Source organism: Petaurus breviceps, unplaced genomic scaffold (genome assembly GCF_028583685.1).
Source record: "Petaurus breviceps papuanus isolate PSGF00001 unplaced genomic scaffold, PetGlider_PUasm1.0 90466, whole genome shotgun sequence".
NCBI classification, from domain to species: Eukaryota; Metazoa; Chordata; class Mammalia; order Diprotodontia; family Petauridae; genus Petaurus; species Petaurus breviceps.
In genome coordinates this window covers 2,080,320-2,107,366 of record NW_027187260.1, presented here as the reverse complement: position 1 = coordinate 2,107,366, position 27,047 = coordinate 2,080,320, and the positions used below count along the sequence as shown (strand labels likewise).

Sequence of the window (27,047 nt, the reverse complement as noted above, 5' to 3'; positions counted from 1 at the left end):
GGGGGAAGGGAAAAGACTGGGTTTCTGGTTTTGTCCAATTCCTAAAAGTAATGGATGTCCTTTGGTTAGCAATTAATATGTAACAGACTTACTCTAGTCTTTTGGAAGCTGATGTCTTCCTTAAATTATACCACAGATTGCTGACTGTTGTCATTTTCTTTCAGCTGCTACTAAGTTACAATAGCTTACATTTAAAGAGTGCAAAAAGTACTTTTCTGACAATGACCAAGATAAGTAGTGTATCTTATTTTACTGATGAATAAGCTATTGATAGGCTAAATGGTTTGCCCACTGGCCACAACTAGTATCTGAGGTGAGATTTCAACCAGACTGGAAGATTCTAGGTGGCTTAGTGGAAAGAGTACTGGGACTATTGTTAGGAAAATGAGCTCAAATCCAGCTTTAGACACTTACTAGCTACATAACCCTGGTCAAGTCACTTAATCTCTTAACCTCAGTCTACCCCAGTTTCCTCAACTATAAAATGACAATAATAGCACCTACTTCCCAAGGTAACGGTTATGACAATAAAATGAGATAATATTCATAAAGCATGTAGTAGGCACTTAATAAATGTTTGTTTCCTTCCTTCCGGACTCCAAGATTTGCATAATCTTCTTACTACGATAACTTCCCATCAATAAAATGACGCAGCTAAGTTAATTAAGTCTGATAGAAACCAGACAATATAACATTTCTTTAGTCTACCCTGAAAGAATTGGTTACTCACATTTTAACTGTGCCCTGGTACAGAAAGCATCATTTCAATAGTGGCAGACTGGCTGTATTCCAGAACTATGTTAGATTTATGATTTACAGATTACATTAAGAAAATTATACAAGATATCATAAATGCCATCTAACACAATGTAGTTTGCTGCCACTTAACTCACTTCTAACTCACTGTAAATAATTGTTATTATTCTAATATTTTCCTTTTGATGCTGTTAATCACTAGATTTACTCACAGAGCCCTCAGGCAAGTTCAATGGCACTGATTAACCCCTGGGCTTTATACCAAGAAGGTGGTCAGATCACTAGATTTTAACATAGTCCTTAGGAATACCCAGAGATCATGTAATAGGACAGATCTAGACCTGGAAAGGATTTTGGAGGCATATCCACAAGCAGTCACTTGTGTAGAGTTGACTCAACTCACCTCAGAGAGGCTGAGTGACTCATCCACAGTCACACAAATAGTAAGAATGTAGTAAAGAGAAGAGAACAATGTGGTATTGATACTTAAAACATAAAAAAAGACAGAATGAAAGAGTAGTTATGGAATCTGTCTAGGCGTGCCGGTTATTTGGTATGAACTAGAATGCAGATCTGGTACTGAGTTTAAGTGACGAAGATTTTAGGCACTCATCGTTTACTTTCCATTCTCTCCCTATCTATTGGCTCTTTCCCTCATGCCTATGAACATTCTCATGTTTCCTCATCCTCCAAAAAAAAAAAAAAATCCCAAAACCCCTTCACTTGATCTTTATATTCTTCACCCTTGGCAGCTAAATTCAACAGGTGCCTCCACTTTCTCTCCTCTCATTCTTCTTCACCCCCTACAACACTTCTGACTTTATCATTCCACTGAAACTGCCCTCTCCAAAGTTACCAATGATTTCTAAATTGCCAAATCCAATGGCCTTCAACATCTCAAACTGGATCCCATAAGCATCTAAAACTCAACATGTCCCAAAGAGAACTCCATATTTTCCCCTGAAAATCTTTCCCTCCTCCAAACTTCTGTATTACCATCAAGGGCACCAGCACCAACCCAGGTTTGAAACCTCAGTGTTGCCCTTAATTCTTTACTTGCATTCATCTCACATGTACCATTTGTTGCCAAATCTAGTCATTTCTACCTTTTTGGAATCTCTTATGTGCGCATGTGTCTATGTCTCCTCTCCACTCACATGACCAGAAGCCTACTTCATCTTGCAATAGCTTCCTAATTGGTCTCCTGGCTTAAGTCTCTCTACTCCAACAGATCCTCAAATTCAACTAAATCTTCAGTCTAATTATGTTACCTCACTACTCAGCAAAGTCCAGTGGTTCCCTATTGTCTTAAGGATCAAATATAAAGTCCTTTGGGGTGGCATCTAAAGCCCTTCACAAGCTGACTCCTTACAATCTTCCTCCCCTCTAGGCACTCTCAATCTAGCTTCATCAGCCTATATGCTATTCTTTGCACACTACATTTCACTCAATGTCATCCCACTTATTGTCCCCCCTTAGCTTCTCTAGTTTCTTTCAAGTCTCAGCTCAAATCTTACCTTTCGATTTTTCCTTTCCCATCTATCACCCCGTCCTCTCCTCCAACTTCTCTCTGAGGTTACAATCTGTCTATTCTGTATATATCTTTTATGTACATTTTTGTTTCCTCCCTCCTCCATGAGAACATGTATTCCTTTAGGAGAGTTTTACTTGTTTTTCCTTTCTATGTCTCCCCAAAGCTTAGGGCAAAGCCTGGCAACTAGTAATCACATAATAAATGCTTGTTGGCAGATTTTTCTATCTACCTGGCTGTCCCTCTGTCACACGAATTAGAGTGGCCCTCTATGATGGTGGTCTTCTGTCCCTGGAAGTTATACTTCTAGACTGAGTCTGAAGAAAGTGCCAAGAGCAGACCTGTACAAGTTGGAAGTTGGTACGGGCCAAAACAGAAACAGGCTAAACTAGGTTTTTAGGCCGCAGATCAGTTTTTAGCAAATTATTTTCCAAATAAGGGTCTAATTAGTGATTAAACTATTTTGTAAACAAACCATATTTTTTAAAAAGGGAAATTTCAATTAACCTCAATTAATTATTCTTATTACTTATACTTAAGATTTCTATTTATCATGAAATTGCTCCTCTCAAACTAGACAGACTGACAATGGTTGGTTGTCATGGGTCACATGATAAACAGGAGAGAATGCACAGTGACAACCCCCCTGCTAAGGCTACATGACAAATACAAGAGTGACTAGTGGAAGCAGGGCATGGACAAAGAACTCATTACAGCTTTACTTTCTTTCCCATCCTCTACAATTCTCTTGGGCTACCAGAAATGTTTTGGTGGGCTGCAAGTGGCCCGAAGGCCATGTGTTGTGCAGGCCTGGTCAAAGAGTATCACCTAAGCTGGCCATGTGTTGTGCGGGCCTGGTCAAAGAGTATCACCTAAGCTGGCCATGTGTTGTGCAGGCCTGGTCAAAGAGTATCACCTAAGCTCTTTCTGCCTTGCTGGAGGCAGCCTGGCACAGTGGAGAAGAGTACTGGACTTTCAGTGCAGAACTGGGTTCAAATCCCACCTCAGATACTCTGTAGCTATATGACCCAGGGTCACACATGTAACCTGTCAGGGCTTCAATTTACTCATTTGCAAAATGAGAGGATTGGATTCCATAACCTTGAAGGTCTCTTCTAGCTCAGAATCTATTATCTAATTATCTCATTTTATGCTGGAGGGTGGGGGGAAGAGAGAGGGAAAGGGGCTAAGTGGTTTTTTTAACCTCACATTTTTTTTTTAACTGATTCTTTAATCTCCTATAAAGTAAAAATCCAGAGTGTCTTACTGAATTTTAAACCTCAAAGCTGAGTTGTTGGACTAGCCTAATTTATATCTGGCCCACAGTATCATCACAGTATCACAGATTTAGACCTAAAAGGGGCCTTAGAGGCCATCAAATTCAATTCCTCATTTAACAAACAGATGAGCTGATGCTGTGAATAGTGTTGGGCCTGGAGAACAATAAAGTTCAAATCTTGCCTCAGGTGCATATTAGCTGTGTGACCCTAAGGGGCAAGTCATTTTATCTGCCTCAATTTCCTCATCTGTAAAGCGGAAGGGGAGGGTGGGGGTGATAACAGCACCTACTTCCCAAGGTTATTTCCAGCATATAATGAGATAACAATTGCAAAGGGCACAGTGCCTGCCACATAGTAAGCACTAAATAAAAGGGTCACACAGCTAGCAAGTATCTTAGGGATTCAAAGCTTCCTAAGTCAAGGACTCAATCCAGTACACTGTGCTAGGTGCTCTGTTGTCTTTTGCCCTCACAAAGTATGTCATTTAAAAAAAGTTTTAATATTGACATAAGGAAATCAGTTGCTCACTAACAAGTTTAGAGCTTTGAAGTAAGAAAAAGAAACCTCACCTCCATCTGCCCCCTGGTTTCTGTCTTCTTTCAAATTTCAACTAATATTACCTAACACAAGGAGTCTTTCCCAGTTTTCCTTAGTGTTAGTGCCCTCCTTCTGAAATAATCTATAATCTATCCCATATATATCTTATTTGTACATAGGTGTCTGCTTGGATTGCAAACCCCTTGAGGACAGACTGGTTTCACCTTTCTTTGAATCCCCAGTGCTTAGCACAGTTCCTGGCACCTAGTAGGCCCTTAATAAATGTCTATTGACTTGAAAGGGGGCAGGGAATGGAGAAGGGAATAAGCAGTTTTATACCTACTATGCACCAGGCACTGTACTAAGCACTTTACAAATACTATCTCATTTGATCCTCACAACAGCCCTAGGAATTAATTGCTATTACTAATACCATTTCACAGTTGAGGAAATTCAGGCCGACAGGTTAAATGACTTGCCCAGGGTCACATAGCTACTGTCTGAGACCAGATTTGAATTCAGGTCTTTCTGACTCTAAGCTTGGAGTCTGACTCTGTCCACTTTGTCACACAGCTGGAAAAGACTCTCCACAACATAAGTTCAGTTAGCTTCCTTTTCTATGATCTTTCATCAAACTAGGCAACTGCTTTTGCTAAGTAGGGAAATGTTGATTGTGTATCAAGACACTCATATGCTACCACCAGTGGCTCTATTTTTTAATGTGATAACTAGTTATTTTCTACCATACTGATGGTTTATAAATTAGTGATTTTCTAAAGTGATTCAACAGTCACTTATAGAAATTCATCATACAGAACTCTTCTGGATAGTGTTTTAATAACTACTCTTCAATAGAAAGTCACAAATGGAATTACCAACTCTGACTACAATTTCCATGTGTAGACTTCACAGTACTTAGTTTTTCTGGAAAGGTATAATTACAGCATAATCAAAGTATTTTTTAACATTCCTAACTACTGATCACAACTTTTATCTAAATACTACTGCTCTTAAAAATCATTACATTCCCTCTTCAGATTTATAGGTATGAGTAGTATAATTAAAGGTTAAATATCACTTTATTATAAATATTATTTTTCAACAACATATAATTTGACCACATTAAATGGCTTTAATATGACAACCTAAAACTGTTTTTAAAAAAATTAGGAACACATTAGTAACACAGTAGAGTCTCCTAAGTCTTTTCACTTGCTCTACACTAAAAGGGAAAGATTAAAAGAATGTCAAAGGACAACAGATACAAACATACATACATACACATACAGATATATGATAAATTAATAAATAAATTTTTAAAAAGAATTCTTAAATTATGGAGAAAATAACTAAGTACATATATACTTTCTTTTGCCATACTCAATTTTATCAATTTAATGTTGTAAAAGTCTAGTCTACAACTTTCTAGAAGTCTATAAAAAAAAATACCTCCATGTTAAAACAAAAATGAATTATTATTATTTCTTTCTTTCATTTTAAAAATTATTACAAGTAATGGCTTTCTTTTGGAGGCATGGGGGACTACAAGAGGGATTATAGGTCACATAAAGTAAAGATATTAACAGAAATTTATTTTTAAAAAAGAAATTAGTCATATGGGTTCTATTTGTCAGTGGTTTCTTAGACACATTCCTTTTAGATGATAACACAATTTAACTTGCCCTTTCTCATGGAATCTTTCTTTTCCTCTTTTTAATATATCAAAATCAGTCTTTAAAGAATACCCTCAAAATTGTGTTGCCTCCAACAAGGATTTCCTCTATATATATTTGATCAGACACTTTTCCTTTCATCTTAAAGGTCCATGTCTATTTCTCCCTATAGTACAAAGGATATACAATGGGAGTAGAGTACAGATGCACAGGTTTCATCATCAAGCATGAGGAGACGTTCACCACAGAAATACTGATACAAGTGTCCTATCTTACGTTTAGCTATAGTACTCCTTTCTTTTGGATCTCTACATACACTCTTTCAGATGATCCACCTTAGTTGGGTCTCATGCTTTTTGTTAGTTTGCCCTACTCCAATGTCAGGTAAAAGTGATCCTGGGTTCTTAAAGGCTATGCCAGCAGAGCACAAGATCTGGGATGGAAGCTTTCAGTACATACCCAGCAACAAACTTGTGCCTCCTATCTGAGCACAAGCTTAGCTAAATAAAAAGAGGGTCATCCCCAAAAGACTGGCCCCTAGTTAATGAATTCTTTAGCCAAAGCAGTCCATGAGATATTTTTTTAAATACAAAATAATCCTTGATCTACAGTAATCTTATTAACCCCAAAGTTCATCTTTTCTTGCTAACTTAGTGGTTTTTTAAAACCTCCATTATTCAAAAAAAGATATAATGACAAAGCAATTTCCTAGATGGAAACTCAGCTAAATGGAGTTATAAGATGTAATTCTAGTGTAATAATTCTAGTAAATCTAGAAATTCATGAGAAACTCAATAATTTTCACTGATTCTAATTATAAATATATTCCTGGGGGGCAGCTAGGTGGCGCAGTGAGTAGAGCGTCAACCCCAGAGTCAGGAGCACCTGAGTTCGGTTCTGGCCTTGGACACTTAACACCCACACAAAAAATACTAGCCGTGTAACTTTGGGCAAGTTACTTAACCCCAATTGCCCTCCAAAAAGCAAATAAATAAATATATTCCTGGAAAACTTTAAAGCAAATTCTTTACATTATAAAAAGCAAGGATATTGAAAACATATAAACATTTTCAGGTACAGCAACATTTAGGGTACAACATACCGATTTCAATAAAAGCTTTCAAACAGTCCATGAATCTAGGTTGAATAGCAAAACTGCAGTTGATTTCATGTTTCTTGGTAGAAGATCAGGGATCGGACTGTTGTTCAAGGCAAATGGAATAATGATAATGTACAACAGAGAGAAGGTAGAAGCATTGAATTCTTAATTTGCTTCTGTTTTCTCTGTCAAGGAGAATGAATGATCTTTGGACTGGAAGGGCAAATCAAAAACAGCTAACAAAGACTTGAATCCTAAAACAAGTAGGAAGATAAAGAGAACCCTTCACTACCCTTGATAAGTTCAGGTCACCAAATCCACACTAACTACCTCTCAGGATACCAAAAGAACCAGCAAATGTGAGTGTACTGAATCACAACAATAATCGGTGAAAGAGTGGGGAGAACAATGGGACTAGAGAAGAACAAATGTTCTGATTTTCAACAAAAAGGAAGAAAGCAGAGCCTGAAAATGATAGGTCAGTATACTTGATTTTGATTGTGGGCAAATTTTAGAAATGTATTATTAAAGGGTAGGAATGGGGTTGGGGAAGGGGAAGAGTGAAGACCACAAAACCAGAACTTTCTTCATCCAGAACAGGTCTTTCTGATAGGATTAACAGATCAAGGAACTCTGTAGATACAGTTACATAAAATTTTGCCTAGTATTTATAGTTCAGGACCTCAAGCTCAATGAGTCAATGTTATATACCAGGGGTGAGGAACCTGTAGCCTTGAGGCCACATGTGGCCTTCTAGGTCCAAAAGGGCAACCCTTAGACTTTGAAGTTTGGATTCAGTCCAAGGGCTACACTTGAGGACCTAGAAGGCCACATGTGGTGTTGAGACCACAGGTTCGCCACCCCTGGTATATATATTATGACAGGCAAAAGAGCTAATATGAAGTGTAGTACTCAAGACCAGAGATAAAAGTCCCACTACACTTTGCCCTGATCAGATCATACCTGAAATATCATTTTCAGGTGTCTATGCCAATTGTCTAGTTTAAGTAAAACAGTGAAAAGAAAAACACTGAAAAGCCAAAGTGTCTTGAGTAGGAATTTGATCCTCTAAGATCAAATATAAAATCTTCTGTTTGGTATTCCAAGACCTTCACAAGCTATCTTCCTCCTATCTTTCCAGTCTTCTTATATATTACTCCTCACCACGCACCCTGTGACACACTAACATTGGCTTACTTAATATTCCTTGAACAAAACACCATCTCCATACTCCAGGCATTTTCTCTGGCTGCTCTCCTTACTAGAATATTCTCCCCTCTTCACCTCTGCTTCCTGGCCTCCCTCAAATCCCAGCTAAAATCCCAACTGCTATCAAAAGTCCCTCCTGAGATCCCCCTTAATGCTAGTGCCTTCTCTCTACTGATTATCTTCAATCAATCCTGTGTATATCTTGTTTGTACATGGTTGTTTTCATGTTACCTCTCCCATTAAACTGTGAACTCCCTAAGAGAGCAACTGTCTTTGGCCTTTCTGTATCCCCAACACTTGGTACAGTGCCTGAACACAGCAGACACTTAATGCTTACTGATCTAACAGGACAAACAGCATGGTGAAGATCCTACAAGATGAAGTTCAGTTGAAAACAAAATTAGGGGTATTTAGCACAGAAAGAAAACACTTAAAGGAAAGAAAGTCATCTTTAATTACCCAAAGGGCTATCACTGGAAGAAGATTTAGACTTGGTCTTTTAAAAAACATTAATGAAACAAGGTCAGTGGGGCAGATTTAGACTTGATGCATGGAAAAACTCCCTAGCAGCTACCCAAGAGAAAGGAAGGCCACATTTATGTCAATTTATTCAGAGCAGCACTTTTTGTAGAAACAAAGTATGTGCCCATCAATTGGGGAATTAACAAATATAAATAATAATATATGAATGCAATGAGATATTGTTGAATGATAAAAATACCAAATAGGAGAAACCAGGGAAGGTTTATATAAACTGAGAACGCAATAAGAAAAACAATATGCACAATGACTATAATAAATGAACACTAAAAAGAAGATTAATCTCATTAATCATAAAGATCATTTTTTGGTTCCAAAGAACAAATGAACAATGTTACACTAGCTGTCAGAATCTTGGATGGGTTGGTTTTGCTTAACCAGCTTCCTTTCTTACAAATGTGGGTTTAAATCATGGAGGGTAGGCATCTGGCAAGGAGATCTGAGAAATGAAGGTGCTCCCATCAATGATCTATGAGGTCCCTTTCAAACTATTATGCTGCAAGTCAATGGCAACATAAATCAGCAAATAAAAGGCAAAATTCAAAACTACATTGCATTTAGCATAATATAAATCACTGTTTCTCAAAGACTGGAAAGGTAGAAGGAGGATAGGTTATGAAGGACTTTGAATGCCAAACAAGGGTTTTATATTTATTCTTGGAGGATCAAATCCCTACTCTAGACACTTTGGCTCGTCAGTGACTTTCTTTTCAATGCCTTCCTTTAAATTAGACGTTTGACATAAACAAGTGAATGTGATCAAGTGAAAAATAAATTAAAATTTGGGAACGTCATTCTATGTCTTCATCAAGTAACAATATATGTCTGCTATGAAAATAAATTTCAGATTATTCTGTCAGCTTGGAAAACAGAATTCCAGAAACAGCTGTAAAAACACATATAAAAGGGACTCATTGAATTTAAAGAGAAAAATAATTCATGGGGGATAGTTCATGATTCCTGATTAAAATATGTATACTAGGTACTTAATATGTTAGACACAATAACATGTCAAATTTAAATCCAAAAGAAAATTTACCTTTCCAAAATCCCTGAATGATGTTTCATTTAAAAAGGATGGGGATAACATTTTATTTTTAAATGGTGCATTTTTACAAAATAAGTTTTAAGAAGTTAGTATAATGCTATTGCTAAAACTTATTTTTAATCTATAGTCTTACCTCAATTTCCTCCCCTTTTACTCATTCCTCAACCCTTTATAATCTGCTTCTGATTACTCAATTTATAGTGTTCTCTCCAAAGTTATTTATAATACTGTCTCCCCACTGCCTGCAGGTTAAGTATGCTATATACCCCTCTCCCAGGGTGTTTTGGTACCCTTAAAGGCAATTTGGAGTGTCTAGACTTTCTCTCAATGGTTCCAACCCCCACCAATGACATTCCTCTTAACCCCAATTGCATTTAGCTCCTAACAGTTAGATTAGCTTTTACAAAGGAATATTTACTTCCAAAGGTATAATCACAAATACCCAAACTTACTCCTGTAACATGTGGGGCTTAATCCTCCCTTCTCATACCACCTCAGTCTCTAGGGAGGCAGAAGGGGATCAGAGAGGGGATTTGCTGATGTAAATTTCTAGCTCCAGTTTCTCCTTCAAGCTTCAGTCCCAAATCATCAATTGTCTACTACGTAGAGTTTCAAAAACAGTGGAAAATGTTTTAACAAAATAAATAAATATACAATGAAACTTAGTTAATGTTGTCATTTTTTAATTTTCACTATTTGCTGGCCAGCACAGATTCATTCTTATTTGAGTGAGACACCACTGAACTACTAGACAATTCAAAATAAATGTCTTGAAGACATAAAAAGCTCAACAGTCCCAAGAAGAAAACCTTATGGTTTTTCCCCACCCCAAAAACCTATCACTTTTCCAAATTTCTCTACCTCTGTTGAACCATCATCATTATTCTAGTTTCTGGGTTTGTAATTTTGGCATCATCCTTGACTCCTCACTTAAGTTAATCAATGTTTATTGAAAATCTACTGTTTATTGTTTATTAAATGTTTATTAAACATACTTTTATATTTTTAAAGGGGGTGGAGCCAAAATGGCAAAGTAAAACTCCTTTTTAATATTTTATTTTTATAAGCATGTATAATCTCTCTCCCAATGACCCTGCCCATTGAACAATTAAAAAAAAAACCTTCATAGCATCTAAAAACAAAGTCCCATATTGGTCATGTCCAACAATGTATGTCACATTCTGCATTTTAAGTTCATCGATTCTCTAGCAGTAGGTAGGTGGTAATTCACCTTCAATCATCTGGACTTTAGGGCTATCGTTATAATCTGAATTCTGAAGGCTTTCAAAGTTATTTTTCTCTACAATGACATTATATAAATTGTTCTACTTCTGGTTACTTCACACTGCCATCATTTCATTGAGGCCTTCTCAGTTACCTGTGAAACTTTCCATTTTAACATTTCTCATGGTGTAATAATATTCCACTGCTTCATATAACAAAATGTAATTAGTCATTCACCACTTTCTTCACTGATCCTCTAATTTACTTGTGATACCATCATTTATGTCTCCAGTCACATCTATCTGGGGTTTATCTTGGTATATAGTACAAGATGTTGGTCTATATTCAACCAACTTTCCAATACTGCTAGCAGTTTTGTTTTGTTTTTTAAACAAACAGTGAATCTTTACCCTAGGAACTGGGACTTTGGGGTTTATCAAACACAATGCTTCTGTGTTCACTTGATTCTACATATTATATAACAAATCTGTTGAAATTATTTACCTCTCCAACATGATTCACTCTCTAACATGTATCAATTGCAACTGAATTCAAGCTTTTAAAACCAATTCAAATATGATAGTCTCTAAAGAAAGTACATGTTATGTGGAAGAGTAAAATGACAAATCACATTTTTAGCTATCTAAAACAATCCCATTTTATTAAGATAAATAAAATTCTACTGTATAATACAGCAAATTAGATAAGTGGTCCATTGGAGATCACTGTATTAAGTGATTAACTGTATCACTGATCTCACGTCAAAAAAATCAGCATTCCATTTTTAATTCTCTTTAGCTTAATGAATCACTTAACATTTGTAGAAATGAAAAATAATATTAAGTGACCTAATCAGACTTCAGAAGAATTCATGTTATCACATGATTGAAGGCCTTTAAACCAAAATCTATGTGAATAAGATTTGCATTTAACACAGATAAAATGCACCTTAGGAGTCATCCTTGACTCCTCACTATATCTCACCTCCCCCACTCCATATCCAACTTGCTGCCAAGGCCTCTGCATTTTGTCTTTGTAAAATCTCTTGAATACTCCCCTCTTCTCTCATCTGACATTGCCACCACTCTAGTGCAGATCATCATTAACTCATACCTGGACTATCGCAATAGCCTGCTGATAGGTCTGCCTGTTTCAAGTCTCTCTCCACTACAATCTACCTTCCATTCAGCCACCAAAGTAATTTTCCTAAAGTGCAAGTCTGACCATGCCACCTCCCTACTTAATAAACTCCAGTGGCTCCCCTATCACTTCCAAGATCAAATATAAAAGTTTGATTGGCATTCAAGGCCTTTATAACCTAGATCCCTCCTACCTTTCCAGTCTTTTTTTACCTTACCCCCCCACTATGTACTTTTCAATGCAGAGACACTGACCTCTTTGCTGCTGCTCAAGAAGACACTCCATCTCTACTGGGGGTTGGTTTGCTTAAGTTTTTCTGGTTGTCCCCCATTTCTGGAACTCGTGTCAAAATGGCAAAAGAGAAATTCATGCTCTCTCCTCTACTCCACCTACTGACTTCCCTGGCTTCCTTAAGTCCCAAGTAAAATCCCATCTTTTACAGCAAGCTTTTCCCAATCCCTATTAATTACAATGTCTTTCTTCTTTAAATTATTTCATATTTAGTCAGTATTTAGTTTGTACATATTTGTTTGGTTGTCTCCCTCATTAGATTGCAAATTCCTTGAGGGTACAGAACCCTCAAGAACTGTTGCCCATTTTTGTATTGCCACAGCTTAGCACAGTGGCTGGCACATAAACATTAATAAATGTTTACTGATGATTGACTGAAATAAAATTCCAGATGAAATTAATCCTACACTTCTTCCCCTTAAGTGAGCAATGAAATGATATGAATGGCATACATTCAAAATATTTCTTTTAAATACCCATGAAAAGTATAGGATCTGTTCCAAGTGAAGAGAAGAAACTGAGACTAGTAGGGGAAAAGGTAAGTTAGTGAACTTCTCTAAGCCTCCGGTTTACTATCTGTAAAATGGCCATAATAATACCTGTAAGTATAATAATGCCTTAACGGTGATTATGGGGCTCAAAAGGAATAATACAGGTAAAGGGTTTTGCAAACTTTAAAGTACTAGATAGATGTTTTGAGAGTTAATACCTAGTGAGCAGAAAAAAAGAAGTCCTCACTAAAGCTAAGCAACTTACTTTCACTAGAACTGAAAGGTGATAAAAATAGCTAAAGCTTTGAATGTATCCAATAAATATGTGACTAGAAAAATTAAACACTTCATAAAAGTTGGAAAAAAAACTATGAATTTTCATTGTTACTTATATTTCAAACTCACAACCTGCAAAGCAATGGGCTCCTACAATTCCTCAACCTCTCAGTTCTCTCCCAAGCCATCTCCTCTTAACTAGTCATTCTCTCCTCTTTCCCCCATCATGACCCCTTGGTGAAGCAGGTCAACTGTAGATTTTCCTTTTCTAGAGTCCCTGGTCCCCTCCTTATCATTATTGCCAACTGTGTGTGCCCTGCCAGGCTTCAGCCTTGGATCACTCTCATCATCCACTAACTTTGCTCCTACACACCTGCTACTGAGGATGGAGAAAATCTCACAACCATTCTGACTAGGTCTACTACAAATTTAAATTACATAACCTCAACTAAGCGGGTCAGTGTTGCTAAGCAATCCCCACTATACTACCCTTATCAATTTACTATCTCTCTCTCCCTCCACAGTGACTCTTCCAAACTTTTTCACCACTCTTCAAATTCCCATTTCCCGAGGCAGCTAGGTGGTGCAGTGAATAGAGCACCAGCCCTGGAGTCAGGAAGACCTAAATTCAAATCCGGCCTCAGACACTTAACACAAAAACTAGCCGTGTAACCCTGGGCAAGTCACTTAATCCCAATTGCCCTCCAAAAAAAAAAAAAAAAGAAAAAAAATTCCCATTTCCCTCTCTCCCCCCACCTTCTTATCTGAAAACCTCACTTCATATTTTACAAAAAAAAATTGAGGCCATTTGACATTTCTCCTTTTCCTCTCACCTCCTATCATTCAGATGACTTCTGCTACTTTCTCCTCCTCTGACCCTGCCTCACTTAAAGAAGTGAACTTACTCCTTACCAAAGCTAACTATCCCCTCTCTACCTACACAAGAGATCTCATTGTCCCATCATCCCAATCTCACTTATCTTCAGTCTCTTTTCCTACTGGTTCCTATTCACTGCCTACAAACATACCTGTCTTCACCATCTTCAAAAAACCTTCACTTGATGCTTCTATCCCTGACAACCAGCAGGCTCTCTTCTGCCCTTTGTATCTAAACTCTTTGAAAAGGCCTTCTATAATAGGTGTGCTTCCATTTTCTCTCCTCTTACTGTCTTCATAATACTTTACAATGTAGACTTCCTGCCTCAGAATTCCACTGAAACTTCTCCAAAGTTACCAATGATTTCTTAATTGCTAAATGCAATGGCCTTTTTTCATTCTTCATTCTTGAACTCTCTACAACCTCTAATACTGTTGACCACCCTTTTGTACTTGATACTCTTGTTCTCTCTAGGTTTTCAGACACCACCCTCTTCTAGCTCTCCTCTTACCTATCAGACCATTCCTTCTCAGTCTCCTTTGTTGGATCTTCATCTAGATCATGCCCTCCCTCTAACTGGAGGAGTTCTTACAGGTTTCTGTCCTGAGCCCTCTTCTCTTCCCATTTGGTAATCTCATCAGTTACTATGAATTTAATTGCTCCCATGGATTTAATTACCATCTCTATGTGATAATTCTCATATCTACCTACCTATCCTGCCCAAATCTCTCTGCTGACCTCCAAACTCACATCTCCAACTGCTTTTCAGATATTTTGCATTAGAAGTTCAGTAGATTTTTATCTTAAACTCAACACGGCCAAAACTGAACTCATTATCCTCCTCCCTAAATCTATCTTCTAACTTCCCTACTGCTATACAAGGTAATACCATACTCCCAGTTTCTCAGGCTTGAAACCCTTGCTGTCCTCTCACTCTCTCACCCCCTCATATTCAATTTCTTGCCAACACCTACCAGTTTCACCTTTGCAATCTCTCAAATATACCCCTTCTCTCCTCTGACACTTGTCACCATTCTAGCACAGATCATGATCACCTCATAACAGGATCACTGCAATAGCCTGTTACTGGGTCTATCTGCCTCAAGTCTCTTCCCATTCCAATCCATGCTCTATTCAGTCACCATAGTGACTTTCCTAAAGCACATGTCTGACCATGTCACCTTCCTTCTCATTAAACTTCAGTGGCTCCCTATCACCTCCAGGACCAAACACAAAATCCTCTGCTTAACATGCAAAGCCCTTCATGACCTACCTCCCTGCTACCTTTCCTGTAGTCTTACACTTTACTCCCTCCCATATATTCTTGGATCCAGTGACACTGACCTCCTGGCTGTTCCTTGGACACAAAGCTCCATCTTTCTGCTCTGACCATTTTCTCTGGCTGTCCCCCAACACCTGGAATCTCCACCTACTGGCTTCCCAGGCTTCCTTCAAGCCCCACCTAAATTCCATCTTCTATAGGAAGACTTTCCCAATCTCACTTTTAATTATTTCCCTACTCATCTGGTATATAGTTTGTTTGTACATAATTTTTTGCTTGTTGCTTTCTCCAGTAGACAGTGAGTTCCTTGAGGACAGGGACTGTCTTTTGACTCTGTATTCCCAAAAACTAAGCACATAGCGGCACTTAATAAATGTTTATTGACTGACTCCTCTGAATATTTAATTATTACACATGCTTCACTTTTTTTCATAGGCAAAAGTGGTGGGGAGAATAAAGTCATCACCAGAATTTACAAGTTATTTATGATCCTCACAATAGAAACTACAGGTTCCTAACAAAGAGAGTGGCTTTATTGTAAACATTGCATAACACAAATCACACCACCAGGAGATAAGTTAATTTTTAAGAGGTGTGAGTTAATCTTCGAGTTGTAGTTTGTTATAACAATAACTACAATTCAGCTTTAAATACTTTTTCAATGAATTTCTATTTGATTACAGAAAATACTAAATCTTTAAATTAATTTCAAATTCCTGATTCTATAAGCAACAGTGATTCAGAATTCTGTGATAGTTATGTGACCACTGTGTGACAAATCAAGAAACTTATAAACTTAATACCTGCACTGACTTCTAAGTTAAATAAATAACAGCGCCTCAAATGAGAATGCTGTTTTGCTTAGTCTGTTTACTCTGAGATGACTTAGAAAACTTTTTCTTTGTTTTTCACTTAAGCTTCAAGTCTTGATTTATGTGGAAATCAAATTCTGAATGCATCCTCAAAGCACCTACCTAGGCTGTTTTACATTTCCTAAGTACCTGTGCAATACTGGGGTACCCATTTGTTAACTCTTATGCTCTCAAACAGCCCACTCTAAGTGATGATTTCTCTTGCAGTAGCAACCAATGACACAAACGTCTCAGCAATAGCTATCATATCCCTGTTCTCCACATTTTCTATGCACATCCCTGTGCATCTTTCTCTCTTCCTCATCCCCTTTTTCTTCCTTCTAAACCACCCACCCCCAGTTCTGCTACAACTTTTAGACAATGGACCTACCACCGCTATAATCATAACACTTTCATGCATGTTGCAAATGGTGGGGGAAGAAATACAATAATAGTGGATAATTTTGCTTATTAAAGGTTGAAGATAACAAGATTTTGAGCCAAAAGGGACAAGGAACTTAAAAGGCTATCTAATCCAACAGTTTCCAACAGATGAGGAAACTGAGGCTCAGAAGTAAAGTCACTTTCCCAAGGACACACAGCTAGTAAGTGGCAGAGCCAATAATTTAACCTGGATCCATCTATTCCAATTCCAGTGCTCTTTGCATTACCTCATACTGAATCTTAGTATGAAGGATTACAAATCATTGCTTCTTACTCTAGCTCTGGGAAAAGAGTAACTACGTCCATTCCTTTTCATCATTTTCAGGTGAGAGGTCTACTGGTTTGAATCTAATCAAGAGGAAGGGTTTCCTATTTTTATCTACATCAGTTATATCATAAATGCAATGCTTTTAATTGACATTTATAACCAACATATCTACCACCTGATTTACTGTAAAACTCAATAAATATTCCAGTTCAGAAAAAAAAAGTCTTAAAGAAACACAGAATATGTGAAGAATCATCATCTGAAAAGCACTGAACTACAATTATATAATTCTCTGCTAATCTATTCATCTTCACTAGTGGGGCAGCATCAAAGTAACTTTTTTAAAAATTAAGCTCCTACTGATGCTGTTTTACAATATTTTAATTTATTATAGTGACCCTGCTAATTTTCTGCACTTGCGCCCTAGGAGAATTCTGCAAAGATGCAATTTTTAAAACTGAATAAGCAATCCCAAAACATGTATTCAGTAGGCAAAACAACTAAAATAAGCATTTTTAAACTAATTTTTTCAAACCTTTTAGCTAAATTAACACTGCCAAACAAATCTTTCTGGTAAGAGTCATCCAAAAGCAGTATTTTTTTTTTACATAAGAAATTATATGTAAGAAAACATCTGTTAATGGCCTCTAGCTCTATGAAACTGCTTAACCAGCATTATAAAAAAATGATGACCAGCATTTCCATGATGCCCATTATCTTAGAATCTCCTATGCTTTTAAGCATTATTACATTAATCATCTTAGCACTTCTTTGGCTTCAATTAGTTCTGCTTTCCAGAGTAAAGGCCAGACATACTAAAGCCTCCTTCCAAACTGACTTGGCAGGTTCCCTCTAAGGCAACCCTCACCTCACCCCACACTCCCAACCTAGTCTTTCAAGGTCCCTCTTTTTCTTCATTTAAGCAGCATCTAAAAATCTCACCTCCTTCATTAAGGCTCCTTTGATTGATCAGAAGAGAAATTAGTTGTCTCATTCCCCATGTGCACAAGCAATTTTTATGACATCCACCATCTAACAAAATACATATAACTCCTTTACTGTTATGATGTTTAATAGCAATTTCACTGTATGCCCAATTATCTATATTTCCATCTGTCAATGTCGTATGTTATGAAATCCTTGGCAATTAAAAGAAATGGATTCTAGAGCTCATAAGATAAAATCATACCAAGACAAGTACTTAATGACACAAAATTTGGCAAAGTATCAACAACAAAAAGCGAAAGTCTAGATTCTAAAATTCATATTCCGTGTAACATCTTCCTGTTGTTTAGGAATTATTTGTTATTTGGGAGACAAAGTAGACATGGTATTTAAAAAATACCAAGTATGTGAAAATATATGAGTAATGGCATAGAGCTATATACTATGGCTTATCAATCAAGCCCTGATGCTTGTTGAACTATTTACTTAAATTTCAACTGAAAGCAGGGCAAGACATGAAGCACAAGGATTTTAAGGAAACTCCCCAAAAGTTGTGAGACAATGGAATACATGGACAAGAAAAATTAAGGCATCTATCTCTGTGAAGCTTTAAAAAGTAAGACAGACTTGCATTTCCTAATCTTTCTGCATGATATAAATAAGGGTTCCACAAGAACGTTTCAAAAAGAATTTAATTTTTTCTCAAATATTGAACTTTAAATTATGCATACAGTAGGTTAACAAGAAACAAAATCCAAGGTCTCATTAATTTAACTGACCATATTCTGCTAAACACTGAACAACTTTATGAACCAAAAAAAATTCTAGGTACTTCAATAAAATTTTATGAAAAAATGTTTTTTTTAGCTATACAGGCATCAAAAATAGTTACACGTGACAACTTTTCTGTGCAAAATGCCAAATCTATTTCTTTTGCTCCAAAATTTTCCCAAGTTGCAATATTATTCCATTCCCTCCAGGCCAATATTTATGAATTTTCTTGAAACAGTTAAACACACAAAGGTATTTTAGGATCAAATTACTCTGACAAAATGTTCAGATAAACATTTTTCAAGGATGTCTTCCTAGAAGTAAGGCATGAATTTAAGTGACCTTTCAAGGTCCCTTCTAGAGATGTTCTACTCTTTAATAACGCAAGTTTAAATATGGTATATTTCAACACCATTATGTTTCTGCTTTAAAAATCTGAGAACACCTTTTTCATCTTCATTTCTTTAAAAAAAATACTACTTTCTGAGAGAGATGGTACCAAATATAGTGAAAACTAAAACTCACTTGTTCTAATTGCTATGTTGGAAGTCACAATCCAACAAATGACAAGTTATCAGCAGATAAAAGTGAGATTTGCACATTTTATTTCCAAAGAAATGATTAATTTAACACAAAGTTTAACCTTTTGAGAATTACATCTCAGTCTAAAAAGGGCTCATCTTAGAATTTGAAACATTATACTGTTCTAAAATGGTCACACTAGTGACTGGTCTGAAAAAAAAAAAAGAACTTGGGATCTAGTGCCACAGATGTGTTATTTTAAATTGTGGAAATTTTGGAAAAGTGTAACTACAATGCTGCCTCTGAAGCATCACAATATCCTGAATGAATTTCTGAATCAAAGATTAAATTATAAGTTTTAGTTTTATTTCCAAATATATTTCAATTCCTTTAAAATACAAACAGTGCAATTACAGAGTGCTGGATTTTGGAACATGTAGACCTAAGTTTGAATCCTGATTTTGACAGGTATTATGGTTTGTATGAACATATGGGCCTCAGTTTCCTGATCTGTAAAATGATGTTGGCCTAGATGACTTTTAAGTGCCTTTCCAACTGGAAATCTATATTTTATACACATATACACTGTAACTCCCATTTAGTCAGGATGTTAAATTAACCAGGATACCTCCACACACACAACATAACCATTTGAAAAAGCTAATGACTACATTTCTCTCATCCCCTCCTAACCTCCAAAGATCAAATGTGTATCAAAATAGAATTACACTCAAAGTCAGTGGAAGTGAAGAATTTCATCTACACCTCCAATTCATACCAAAATTCAGTCAGTGGTTCACATCTACACACAAAGCAGATGCTATCACATTTCATGTAAGAGTAAAATAAAAGTGGAAAATTCTAACTGATTAACTACATTCTACTTTTGACAAAGGAATTTCATTTTTTCTTTCTCAAAACCTGGATTCTGGATCAGTTTCATGACTCCTGTTTTGACATTCTTTAAATCACCTTAGTAGCCTATAAATTTCAATTTGCTGATAGAATAATTTGCACTCCAGACTGTCAAAAGGGTTCATGACCCAAAAAAAGTTGTGTAAATACTCATTTGTATTTCCAGCTTAGGTTCTCTGATAATAGTAAAGATAAAATTATTAAAATAAAATTTTACTTTAAAATTTCATCGTGCAAAATTTCAGCACCTAGTGCTTCTTTCATTTTGCTTTTCCTTTCCTCAGTTATCTTTTGGAGTTTGAGAATAACAAATGTGAAATGCCCTGACAGTTTGTCCAAGGCATTTTAAATTTGTTATCCACACTGCATTGTATCCTGGGTTCTGGTAAACTTGTCTTTATAACCTGGTACTGAGCAGACAGATGCCAAACCTGTAGTGCATGTGCCCATTCCTATAAACATCTTTCTTGGACTCCTAACAGGTAAGAAGTTTTAAAATTGCAAAGGGAAATGAACAATCCTACCAAACACAGCTACAATTAAGAAAGGAAGGAAGGAAACAAGTATTTATGAAGTGCCTCCCATGTGCCTGGCACTGAGCTAAGTGTTTTACAAATAATAACTCATTTGATATTACAAGGAATCTCAATTACAAAGAAAATTTTAAGTTTGTTCACAGAACTGCCAATGAAGTTTAGTGACCTGTAGGAAAACACCTTACTCTGCCAGTAAAGGTAACCAAGTATCATTGGGTTTTTTTGGTTTTCTTTTTAATATATATATGATTACAACTACACAAATGTACTGTAGTTCACATATTAGCTACAAACATAGCACCGAGCAGCTAGGTGATTGAATAAGAGTGAATAGAGCCCTGGCCCTGGAGTCAGGAAGATCTGAGTTCAAATTTAACCTCAGACACTTATTAGTTGTGTGACCTTGGGCAAATCACTTGACCCCTCCAAACCCCCCCCCCCCCCCAAAAAAAAACATAGTAGAGAAGCTATTTCAAAAATTACAGACAAAAACATCCCTACTCCAGGGAAATGGAAACCAGGCTGGGCAACAGTGTTAACAATTGCATTCTATGATTTCAGGTTTACAAAGCCTCTTGGATACAGTTTCTCTTAACATTTGATCCTCTTAATATCACTACCTCAACCATTAAAATAAGGACTAGGTGCACTGCCCTGGACTAGATGTTAACCACAAGTTTCATAAATAAACAAGTGTACCGAAATACGAATCATTTATTGAAATAAACCTTGCCATTACATTGCCATTAGGTGAAAAACATCCGACGTTTCAGAAATAAAGGTTTTCCTTCCCCTGCATCCAGCACCTCAACTTCAAGTCTTTTGTACACCTGTTATGTGTGGCTAGTGGTTTTTTCAACAACTTGTCGATCTCTCAAACAAAAGTCACTATCTTGATTCCCAAATATCTAATTAATCAAAAGGAAGGTAAATAGTTTAGAGGATTCATAAATATCCAAATTACCATCTGTAGAGTGGGATGATGAGGAGAATAGTAGGAGTCATTATTAAAGGCTGAGATCTTTTGAAAGTGACTTTGCCAAAGTCAATTTCCAAGAGGAGATAAGAAGGTAAAGATAGCTATCGGTTCCAAACTCTGTTTAAAACAGGGCAGGGGCCAAGTGCCCCTATTCATGGCCTCGGCAACTGAAAAGAACTAAGTCAATACCGTACTATTGATCGAAAGGGAAAAGTTTTGCGTTTCAATATAAGTTCCTCGGTAAGTTCCAGAGCTGGACTCGCTCCCGTGGGGAAGAAGAGAGGAAAAGTGCCGGAACATACTTCCAGAGCCCCCAAGTTGCGATTCCTCCCACTCCGTCATCTCAAAGTCTCGAGAGGCCTCAATCAAAGATGAGAGAGAGGCTGGGGAAAGGAAGGTAAAGCTGGGAGGCGCCGAACCACCTCACCCCCCCACCCCCGCCGGCAAAAACAGGTGGGGCAGACGCAGGAACTGGGTTGGGGATCAGGAGAAGCTCGCACTAAAGCAGAAAAAGGGGGCAAGTATCCTTCAAGAGGCCCCCGCTAGCCCCCTACCGGGAGCCGTCCCAGAAACTGAGCCCAGGCCCGGAGCCAACACCTCCCCGCCACCCCACCCCACCCCCAAACACACAAGACGCTCACACTCCCTTTCACTCTTCCGGACACGCTCCGCACTCACCGGCATCATTTTGGATCCGAACCGCATCGAAGCGGGGAGCAGGGCTGGAGCCCCGCCCGGCGAGCGTAGGGACACGACCCCAGGGACCAGGACGGGGCCCGGCCGGGGCCGGTGGGGCGGGGGAGGCCGGACCTGTTGCGAAGGGAGGCGGAGGGTTCAAGTCGAGAGCGGCGGCCACACGGTGTCCGCCGCCCGAGAGGAGAGGCCTAGGAACCCCCGAGCCCACCCTCCTCCCAAGTGGCAGCGCCCCCACGCCGCGGCTTTGTCTCCTCCGCGTCCCTGGCGGCTCCGGCTCCCACCTCCGCTTCGAAACCCACTAATCCCGGGGTCCGCCCCAGCTCTGGCCCCGCCCAGCCGCGCCGCTGGCCCCGCCCTACGTGAGGGGAGAGGGCGGGGCGAAGGAACAAGCACCTCGGAGAAGCCGAGGGGCCAATGGGCGGGCGCGCGCCCCCGCTTACGAGCCCTGAGCAGGGATGGGGGACGAACCCGGTTGCAAGACAAAAGCACGCGGGTGAAGGCGCGCGCTGAAGCTCTGGTGCGCGCGCGCGCCTCCGAGATCAAGGTGAAGGGAGGGGCAGAGGAAGGGAGGAGTGTGTGTGGAGTGACGCGAAGGGCGCGCGCCCCAGGGCCTGGGAAGTGGCTCGGGCGCGCGCCGGCTCTCGTTTCCTAGGTGGAGCGCCCCCGCTGCGAGCCTTCACGCCCCACCTAAATGCCGAGGGAGGGGGCGTGAGTGCTCCTGTAGCAGTCTAGGCTTCGGGAGCCTCTGCCGCCATTTATGTGATCCCGAGAGAGATCTGGGACAAAATTACATGTGTGTTGTTTCCCCGTGATTTCTGGGGAAGCTACACCTTCTGGAGTTCCTAGGAGGCGGGACACTCCAGAATGGGGGTTCCCCTAGTCCTGCGATAACACGGGAGGACCCCACCCTCCACCCCCCCCTACACACACACACCAGGCAAGCTCCAGGTGAGGGGAGGAGAGGCAGACAAGACCCTGAGGGCCAGGGTCGGACCGAGACGCCAACCGGAGCGGGAGAACCAGGAAAAAGCCACTGTTCCTCTTAACGTTCCTAAGCCGGGAGTGGGTTTCAAGTGTCCCCGGTTACTCCTTTGGGGACTCTTGGCCCCATTTTCTCAAAGGCATGTGTGTCCCATTTCCATGAATGATCCGTCTGGGAGCGGTGCCCCACCTTGGCTCCCTTCCCACCTGATGAGTGCCACCGTGTTCCACATAGGGACATTACACCCGGGTGGGAGGAACAGGCTAAGTCAATTACACAACTTAACTGACCTGAAGTACTGGGAGTACCTGCCTCGGTCTTGCAAAAAAAGGAGACTTTTGTTTCTGTCTGGAAGTGATTTGGAAAGCTCTCTCTGGAGCTACCTGGTTGCTCTTGGGGTGAGTTTTCACTGCCTTAGGTACTGGCAAATGCTTAACGCCCACAACGCACTTTTGAGTTTAATCTCCGTTATTAACATTTCTACATCACTTTCTCAAATCCAGGCAATCAAAGAACAATAAATTAAGCCTTGATTTGTATAGTTTTCCACTTTCTGAGGTTTAAATTCTCACACCGAGCTGAACTGGTTTCAGCTGTTTCTAGCACACCTCAGAGAAACCTTATTCTTAGGGTAGAACAATTAATTCAGGTTTTCACTCAGGGGCCTAAATTTCATACTAAAAAAAGAAATTAAGCAAAAGTCTGACTCTGCAAAAATGAGATAATACCTTGTTTTACTGCATAAGAACTTTTAATAGAGTCTACCTATCATTCCAGGTTGACTAGAAAAGAGTCCTACCTCAACCATCTGTTTGTTGTGTGACCCTGGACAAGTCACTTACCATCTCTCCTCATCTGTGTAAAAAAAATAAAAAGGAGAAAGAATACTTTTGATCACTACCTTACAGGATGGTGAAGCAAGTGCTTTATAAACCTTGAAGAGCTGTATAAATGAGTTGTTAGTATCATGCTATGTTCAGCATAGCATAGTGCATTAAAGAGCCAGTCTCTGATCCAGGAAGGCCTTTAATCTTATCAATGTGGTTATTTCCTCCAATAACAAGCTATTTGTGTATGTACCTCTCTCCTCTCAATTCATTTCCACTACTTCCCAAAAATTCGAAGTGGGAATCTATCCAAGGTGCTGAGGACTGTCATCATGTACTCCTAACATTTTGGGCATACTAGTAGAGCATGAGGGCATAGAGAACTGGCCTTCGAACCAGGAAGAGCTGTGTGACAAGTTAATGCTCCAGGCAATCTTCTAGGAGTACAAGTTCCACAGAAGTAAGTTGATCCTCACTGGTATATGTAATTGTCTCTTCTAGGAGTTTCCTATCAAAAGTCTAGTCCATACCCTTATGCTTCCTAAAGAAAATACTGCCAATCCATATTTAATTAAAAGCATTTCAAAATGCACAGGTCTGACCATGAGATTTCCCCATCACCTAAAGCTTAAAATACAAACTTTCCAATGTCACTTTAAAAATCCTCCACAACACAGGACCAATCTACTTCCTTTCATATTATGACTTATTTCACATTATCCCCAGAATTGTGTATTATTCTCCTTAACAGATACACTATATTTCAGTCACAATGTACTATCTGTACCTTGATCATAATCTGTCACCTCTTGCCTTTTATACATTTGCACAGTCTGGCCTCTATGCCTGGAATTCTTCCTTTCATCCTGTTAAGGTCCTTCTCATCCTTCAGTTCATGTTGGAACTCAACAATGAAACTTTTCTTGCACCCCTAAGAGAAGTTTCCCTAAGAGAAAGTGTTCTTTCCACCCATTCTCAAATTTTCCTAGACTATGTTGTTTGACTCTGTCTTCACACACACTTTTAGGATATACCTCTCTTTGAGAGAGAGACTATATTGATATATATGTGTGTATATCCTCTCTAACCTCACAGGCTCAATCCTCATCTCTCCCAAGGACTCTCAAATCTACATATCCAGAATTACTATCTCTCTCCTGAATGTCCCCCATCATCAGCTGCCTTTTGGATACTTTTCTCCTATATGTTCAATATTGTTGTTCAGTTGTATCCAACTCTCTGTGACCCCATTTGGGGCTTTCTTTTTTATTTTTTTATTTTTTGCTTTTTGGAGGGGGAAAGGCAGGGTGATTGGGGTTAAGTGACTTGCCCAAGGTCACAGGGCCAGTAAGTGTTAAATGTCTGAGGCCGGATTTGAACTCAGGTCCTCCTGACTCTAGGGCCGGTGCTCTATTCATTTCACCCCCTAGCCCCCCCTCCCCCATTTGGGGCTTTCTTGACAAAGATACTGGAGTGATTTGCCATTTCAGTTTCCAGCTCATTTTATATATGAGAAACTGAGGCATACAGGATCAAGTGACTTGTCTAGGATCACATAGCTAGTTAAGTCCCTGAGACCACATTTGAACTCAGGATGATGCATCTTCCTGACTTCATGTCCAGCATTCTATCCATTTCATTACCTTGTTACCATGTATCTAATAGGTATCCTAAAATTAGCATCCCTCAAACAGAATTAATTATCTTCTGTTCTCACTCCTAAAACCTGCCTTTCTTATTTCAGTTTCTGAGATTTATTATATGTTACTCTCCTCTATGAACTCTACAGCTTAGTCAAATTTGCCTTCTTGCTATTTCTTACACACAGCCCTCCACCTCTTTGTCTTTGCAGTGGGTATCTCCAGTGTCTAAGATGTACTGTATCCTCACCTCTGTATACTGGAACCTCAGAGTTCCTTTAAGATTCAGCCCAAGTGCCATTTTCTGCATGAGTCCTTTCCTGGTTATCCCCAGATGCTAGTGACTCCCTCTCCAAGGTTACTTTGTATCACTTTTGTATTGTATTTGTTTTCTATTTAAGATTAGAAGTCTACTCACTCTAATTGAATAGGAAGGCTTAGACATCTCAATTGAGATTAAATCAAAACATAAGTAAACACAAGAAAGGGTAACTAGGGGGTACAGTGGATAGAGGGTTGGCCCTGAAGTTCAGAGGATCTGGTTCAAATCTGACCTCAACATTTATTAGCTGTATGACCCTGGGCAAGTCACTTAACCCTACTTGCCTCTGTTTCTTCATTTGTAAAATGAGCCAGAGAAGGAAATGGTAAACCATTCCAATATTTTTACCAAGAAAAACCCAAATGGAATCACTAAGAGTCAGACATGACTAAGCAATTACAAAACACAAAAAGTATTTTGAGATTGGTTTGATAAAACAGTTCACAGTCATTCCAGTCATAAGCAGTCCAGTGATAGAGTAGCTTTATCTAAACCCCTGGGAGAGAATAGCTTGGGTGGGAAGGGAGGGGAGGAGGGAAAACATAAGTTCACACATGCATATACACATTGATCATGGAATGAGATTTCAAACTTCAAGGTCAGAATATTTGGGATTTCCTATCTGCAGATATAAATGTCCCCAAAATAGCAGTGGCTGACAGTAGCACTGCACTGGAAGTTGAGAAACATAGAAGCAAACTTTCCCTGAAGAAAGAGCTGTAGGAGGCTACAGGGAACCTAGGAAAAAAACTATACCATGGGGCAGCTAGGTGGCGCAGTGAGCAGAGCACTAGCCCTGGAGTCAGGAGGATCTGAGGTCAAATCCAGCTTTAGACACTTAACACTTACTAGCCGTGTGACCTTGGACAAGTCACTTAACCCCAGTTGCCCTGCCTTACCCCCTCAAAAAAAAAAAAAAAAAGGCAAAAAAAACAAAAAAAAAACTATACCATGCCTAGGAGGAACTTCATGAAAAGCCAGTAAGGGAAAGGTGGAATAGGAGACTTCCAGCAATTTGGAGCTAATATCTATCACTTTATTACATGCCTTGAGCCCACTTTCCCCTGAATTATGAGAAAGTATCTCCCTAGTTTG

General features: G+C 38.9%; 1 protein-coding gene across 2 annotated transcripts in view; it reads right to left on the bottom strand.

The window, feature by feature from the left end:
* TP53BP2 (tumor protein p53 binding protein 2) overlaps window positions 1-22,509 on the bottom strand; it is a 73,703-nt gene extending 51,194 nt beyond the window's left edge. Inside the window, exon 1 of one of the 2 annotated variants that reach the window (XM_069062603.1) lies at window positions 22,164-22,509. Coding sequence is in view for 1 of the 2 variants with exons in the window: in XM_069062602.1 (XP_068918703.1) it covers window positions 22,164-22,190 (27 nt within the window). In the remaining variant the exon portion in view is untranslated. The remainder of the gene's footprint in view (window positions 1-22,163) is intronic. The other variant, XM_069062602.1, reaches the window with a different exon arrangement.
* Between the last annotated feature and the right edge of the window lie 4,538 nt (window positions 22,510-27,047).